This window comes from Miscanthus floridulus, chromosome 12 (genome assembly GCF_019320115.1).
Source record: "Miscanthus floridulus cultivar M001 chromosome 12, ASM1932011v1, whole genome shotgun sequence".
Classification (NCBI taxonomy): domain Eukaryota; kingdom Viridiplantae; phylum Streptophyta; class Magnoliopsida; order Poales; family Poaceae; genus Miscanthus; species Miscanthus floridulus.
Window position 1 is genome coordinate 33142037 of NC_089591.1, and position 6404 is coordinate 33148440.

Consider the following 6404-nt stretch of genomic DNA (forward strand, 5'->3'; position numbering starts at 1 on the left):
GCTGCAAGCTGGAGACTATTGAAGAAAACATCAAGTAGGAGCCGGAGTACATTGTTAGAAGCAAGAAGCTAACACTCTCAAGATGTGCTTAGATGAAGATGAGCTCACCACGACCATCTTTGCTATCCTAACTCCTACTATGGTGGCATCAATCATACTGTATATCCTTGTAATGCGCCCGCTACCCTACGAGAGGCCCTGAGATAGTTGTTGAAATAAGAAGAGCTGAATAAATATTCAAGCTTCGCGGATTTATTCAAATTTCGAGGGCATAGGGCCTGTCCACAACTTGACTACACATGATTAAGTTATTTCTTACATTCACCAAATTAATAGCGCCACAATTCCTATACCAGCTATATTGTGATGCAAGGTCGTTTGCAATTGTCATTGTGGTTAGGTTTGTACGTACCTAGCATAGTAGCAGTGCTAGGTATCCATGTGAGTTCCTTGTCAGTAGTAACTAAATAAAGTTCGTACAGGCTGCACTTTAACTGCATTTCTGTTTCGAAACCAAGGATTATAATTCCGGTATATTGAGGTCAGGCATTCTTATCATGCTTCTTGGGCTTGGGCAGCACGCATACATGTTTCAGGAAGTCTCATCAGGCACAAAAGCAAGTCTAAAACTCTGATGTAGATCTAAAAAATGTAAGAAGTTGATCCTTCCATCTATTCTTTTTTTTGCGATTAAAGGAAAGAAGATTTACAACAAATGGTCTTAGTAAGCCCAGGCTTACCAAAACCAGAACGATCCCTGTAACGTTTCACAGGGATCAAGAATTCATAATTAGGCAATTACATACAAACAATTCACGACCAAGACCAAGACCACTATCAACTCTAAGAGAAGCAACGGACGTAGTAGCAAGCTAGCCACTGAAGGCGACACCTCTAGGCAACTGAGATCTCTATGCATCTCCCCAATTGAAGCTAGCATCTCATTGACGTCCAAAGGTGACGGAGCAGGAGCACCAAAGCATCCGATAATTGAGGCAGCGACTAGGTCTATTCTTCTTTTCTTTGTTTGTTTTTTCCACATCGGTAAAACCAAATTTCATTACCGCAGCAACGAAATTACAAGAAGTTTTCTTTTCTTTGTTTGTTTAGGAAAATACCAATGTAGTTCTCTCACAGAGATGATTGGCGTGCATATCTTTTCCACCTCCCGATTTTCTCACATCCCTAGAAACAGTTTAAATAATTAGGTAAATAGATCAAGTGACCATAGTTGCAGGTATAGATGCCGGTTGAGTAGCTGATCAGTGCTCATGCATTAAGAATGTGATAATGTGGCCAAGCCATGCCGATAGAAACTGTGGGCAACATGAAGTGTCTTTGTACTATATAAGATGACTTATAATGAGAAAACGATGTGTACCTTCCGTGGTTTAATGGCCACATCGCCTGTCTTCCATAAGAATGGCCTTCAAACCCAGCGGTTCCAGTACCTTCTGATAACTGGATAATGAATTCCTTCCCCTACTCCTGTATTATCATGGCTAGCTGTTTGTTGAATTCGTGTATACATTGTCCATGATATACACATTGTTGATTAAAATACATAATCTGGAGCTTTAAGGAGATTCAATAAACAAAAAAAGGTCAAATACAAATAATATTACTCACCATGGAAAATAGTCACTTCGAATGCCCAAAGTTGCAGCTAGCAATATGTCAGTGATCCACGGGGTTAGTGGCCTCAATGGCTTCCGGTCAGATTCGTTTCCTGGAGAATTATTAGATTTCTTATATGTGGAATCACTAGATGCTGCCTGATCAGATGTGCTGCTACATTCAGCTTCACTATGTTGGCGCTCAACTTTGAATATTGGCCTATTGTAGTGAGTCAAGACTCTAAGAATTTCTCCACAGGCCAAGGCCCACTGCTCCGAGTACTCTTGCTGTGGTGAAAATTGTTAATGAGAAACAGTATAGAATTGTGAAACTCAAAGTCAACACAAAGAGAACTGAAACTAACAACTATAGTAATGGCCTCACCTCAGAAGTATGGCTAAATAAAGAGATGAAGGAGCTGAATGGGGGACCATGCCTATCATAGCACAGCGTCCCATCTATGATGTGTGAAAGAATTGGATGTACAACTGCATGACCATGATCCGGATGATGAAGAACAAAAGTTGCTGTACAATGCAAGTAAAAGCAATATGTCAAATTCTTTCTTGGATTTCCAAGGCAATTGTCCATAAGAAGTTTGTATTACCCAACACTTCATCTACCAAGCGACTTTCTTTTGATGGACAGGAACTTTGAATGAGCTGCACAGAAGCAAAAAAAAGGGTAAATAAGGTAAACACATCTGGCATACATTTTGCCACAGCAAATACTAAACCGTTGTAGGAGATGAGGTACCTGAGCTATATCTTCAGGGAATTGCTCACTGCTGTAAACTGGCCAAAGTACTCGACATAGGCCAAAATTTGTGCCTTCAAACAAGAAAAGACCAAAGGTGTTTGCGATCTACATCAAGTATCGTGAAAATTATAGCATAGACAACAAAACTCAAGAAGCAAGAAAGATACCTTCTTCTGCTCCACATCCTGGGGTGGAGGCCAGTACAATGATGAGAACTGGAGCCCATCGATCCACTTCACATTTGAGTCTGACATGCTTGGTAGCTCAAGAGGCTATGGAACATGTTATGCACAGGTACATCGTTGCTTCTATTTTCATGTGAGAATAAACAGAAGAAACTAAGCCGCCAGCACATATAAGTAGTCTTCGATTATGGACATAGCTGATGAACGGTACCCGGAGCCAAAAAGATTGTAGTGATTCAGGTAGTGGTAGAGGAGGTAGAGATCCCTCCTCTTCTCAAACCCTGGCTGTTTCGGCATCACCTGTATTAGAGTAAGAGTAAAAGTACTGTTAATGTCTCCATCAAAATAGTGAAGAATTGAGTAATCCACCGACCACAAGGCTTGGAATTTTAGTAGGACTAGAGAAAGACAAGCACTCAGGAAGCAAAGCTGGAGGTGGTAACTCTATTTTGTGGCAGTGCTCGAAAGATATTGCCTACAAAACAAGTAAGCAATTTCCACGCCAACACTTGGACCGCCTTATTCGATGGCGTAAGACAATAACTATGTTGTTGACACCATTCTTTACCAAAGGAACCTTCCTGCTAGAGTTTTCAGGTCTGGGACTTTATAGGCCAACAAAAGGTAACTCCACAAAACAAATCTGACCCGTAACCATTAACCTCGGACGGTGGTTTGTTAAGTATGCCTATTATCCGTTTGCACGTGAGCCCTTGGCGGTGCTCCAACCAAATCTTCACCAAAAATCAATGGGTACCTGAAAATAGGCATTATAGAAGTCCCCACCAAATCCAGCACACCAGGACATCACTTCAGCAACAGAATATTTAAAATAGAATACCTTTGATGAAAATTACTTGAAAGAATCAAGTAAATTCATCCTTTTGCAATCACTACTCATGATCCTGAATTTGAATGCTAAAATCAGTCAATTTTACTTACAGTAGCAAGCAGGATCCAATATTACAGGATCCCCATTGCTATTAGAGCTTATGTTTCCGCTCCAGAGATCACCATGAAGCAAGCAGGCTCAATAACAGCTCCATCAAAAAGTGGGCGGATATTCTTGATCAATCGCTGACCTGTGCATAGGAATTTATGCAAAAAGGAATAGGAAAAATCAGTTACTACACTATTAGCAAAACTTAGCTAAGAACAATGGCAGACCGTGAGAGAAATGATAAATACCAACTTAATCGTCTTTTTCCAACTGTACCCTTTTCGAGTATGGCGGAATCTCCGTATCGTCTCGATGCCAACTCCAACTGGTAACCCAATCTATGCTTGCAGTAAAACTCAATCCAGTCATCAGTCCAAGTGTTAATTTGTGGAGTGCTGCAATAACAAAACAGGTAGATTAGGGAGACTGACAGTGGGGTTCTCAACTTCCGATACACCTAAACTAAGACCATGGTTCATAAAACGATACTACCTTCGGGCCTGGGCACGCCATCGCAGAAGAGGAGGAGCAGCTTCGGAGCGCTGGCCACCCACCGCCGATGCGTCCGGCCTCCTATGGGGGAAGCCGGGGGATTCGCCCGTCAGTGCCGCCACCAACCACGGCACGTAGACACAGAGACGCCACCGACAGCGTGAAGGCCGCTGACGCCATCGATGGGGTGGAGGATGAAGGCCGGAGCTCGAAGGGGATCAATCCACAGCGCCCCTGCACGGATCCTCCTCATCACCGGAGGGAGGGACGGGGAGGGTGGCCGCCGCCGGATGCAGGGGGCCCTCGTTGGCGCCAGTAACAGAAGGAGGGGAGGGGGCAGCTAGTGCCGTCGGTGGGGTGGGGGCAGAGCCGCTGGCGGCGCTGCAGCCGGCGACCAGGCAGCACAGGGGCAGCATCGGACCCGGCCATGCACGCGGTCATCGACGACATGGCCCGAGGCGGCCCACGGCATGGTGGCCACGCACGCACGCACGCAGGCGGTCATGGGGCGACGGCGGTGGAGGTGAACCGGCTCAGCGGCGGGGGCGCTTCACCGGCTCCAGGTAGCAGGCGGGCCGGCACGGACGACGGCGGGGCGGCGCGTGGGGCGTCGGCGGGGCCGGCCTTGGCAGGTGCTGCGGGGCAGCAGGCAACGGAGGTGGAGCGGCGCGGCAACACGGGCCCAGGCACGCTTGCGCAGCACGGCGGCAGGCGAAAGAAGCGTCCGCGCAGTGGAGTCGCAAGGAGCGCGGATGGGCGGCAGCTGGCAGGGCAGGAGGCGCGGCGACGGCGGAAGGCACTGCGACCCGGGCGCGCTCGCGAGGGGGGGGGGGGGGAACCGGCGATGGCGCTCCTAGGCGCGGTGGCTATCGCTCTAGGAGGGCAGCGCCGAGGGGCGGCGGTCCAGCGCGGACCGGGGCGGGCACGGCGGCCAGATGCTGAGGAATAGCGCGGTGGAGCACAGCGTGGCTCGGGAGGAGCCACGGGTGCAAGGAGGAGCGAGGTGAGGCGGAGTAGCTCGGCGTCGTGGTTTGCTCTGGCGGTATGGGGCTCTGAGCTGCTCCAGCGGGATGAAGAAGGAAAGGAGTGGGAGGTGGGGTCCATGCCGTGCACGACACGACTGAAGGACGAGGCACCATCGGCTAGCGGCGATTGAATGACGGCAACGTTTGGAGACGGGATTCCCGGGCTGCAACGTGGAAAGGACGAAACAAAAACGATGGATGCATGTCTAAGTGCATGGTCGGTGAATCGTACTCGCATGCGTGGCCTAATTAGGCACCGACCATGCATGTCGAGAATTCACCGTCCCCTGCTTCATTGAATGCGGAATGCACGGATGAAGGCCGGTTGTGACGCTCCTCATCTGTGCCGTGGAATTTCGATCTAACGCATCAAATAAAAAGAACCTACGTGGACACCCTAGAAGGCCGCCGATTCGGCGTGCCTTCATATCTTTAATATATCCAATTCGGCCCAAATGTATCAGATACGCGTATCAAAGTCAGTACGTATCCAAAACTCCAATATGGCTCGGACTGTGGCGTATCCATATCCAATACGTGTCGGATACGCGATACGGACCCCTAAGTATCCGCACATCTTAGGCTGTGACCATGCTAAGTATATGCACTACTGGATTCAGGTTCTTTGCCAAGTGCCTGAGGCACTCGGCAAAGGCCAAATTATAATCGGCAAAGCCTTTGCCGAGTGCGGCACACAGCAAAGAACACAAAAAATTGATCAGTAAAGCCCTCTTTGTCGAGTGTCTTTCATCGGGCACTCGGCAAAGGCTTTGCCGAGAGCCCTGGGGGCACTCGGTAAAGAAAAGCGACCGTCACGGTGCCGGCCCCATTGACGGTCGCTTTACCGAGTACCAACCTTGTAGGCACTCGGCAAAGATTTTTTATTTTTTTTTAAAAAAAAAATCTTTGCCGAGTGCCCTCTATCCGGCCCTAGGCAAAGTTTGAATTTTTTTTTTAAAAAGTTTTTTGCCGAGTGCCCTCTGGCCGGCGCTCAGCAAAGTTTGAATTTTTTTAAAAAAAAATATTTGCCGAGTACCATGGTTATGGCACTCAGCAAAGCTAGAAAAATGGTTTTCTGAACGCCCATTTTTCAGCTTTGTCGAGTGTTGTGACCATAGCACTCAGCAACGGGGTCCTTTGCCGAGTGCAACACTCGGGAAAGTGACCCAAAACGGTAATTTTTAATTTTTTTTTACATTTCATCATGACAAATAAATTTATACAAACATATATCACATATATATCTCATCCATCACATATATATCTCATCCATCCACACATCCATCCGCACATATCACATTCATCACAATATATATCACATATATAATAATAAGTGCTCAAGTCCATCCAAATAAATCCGCAAGTCCATCACAAGTCCATCAAAGT

At 47.2% G+C, this 6404-nt stretch overlaps 1 protein-coding gene and 1 pseudogene across 1 annotated transcript; both read right to left on the reverse strand.

Moving 5' to 3' along the window:
* Positions 1–696: 696 nt before the first annotated feature.
* Positions 697–3370, reverse strand: LOC136498469 (protein GIGANTEA-like; annotated as a pseudogene).
* Positions 2715–4409, reverse strand: LOC136495682 (protein-ribulosamine 3-kinase, chloroplastic-like). The gene is made up of 4 exons (XM_066491549.1): positions 4234–4409; positions 3778–3896; positions 3576–3643; positions 2715–2861 (listed from the first exon to the last, which is right to left on the reverse strand). The coding sequence occupies exons 1-4, from the start codon at positions 4407–4409 to the stop codon at positions 2715–2717; spliced, it is 510 nt and encodes a 169-aa protein (XP_066347646.1).
* Positions 4410–6404: the final 1995 nt, after the last annotated feature.

Coding starts and splice junctions, on each gene's coding strand:
- LOC136495682 (XM_066491549.1), bottom strand. CDS start 4,409: ATGCTGCCCCTGTGCTGCCTGGTCGCCGGCTGCAGCGCCGCCAGCGGC. Junction 3,897..4,233: donor TCCGGTGATGAGGAGGATCC/GTGCAGGGGCGC, acceptor TTGTTATTGCAG/CACTCCACAAATTAACACTT. Junction 2,862..3,575: donor TTGAGCCTGCTTGCTTCATG/GTGATCTCTGGA, acceptor ACTCTAATACAG/GTGATGCCGAAACAGCCAGG.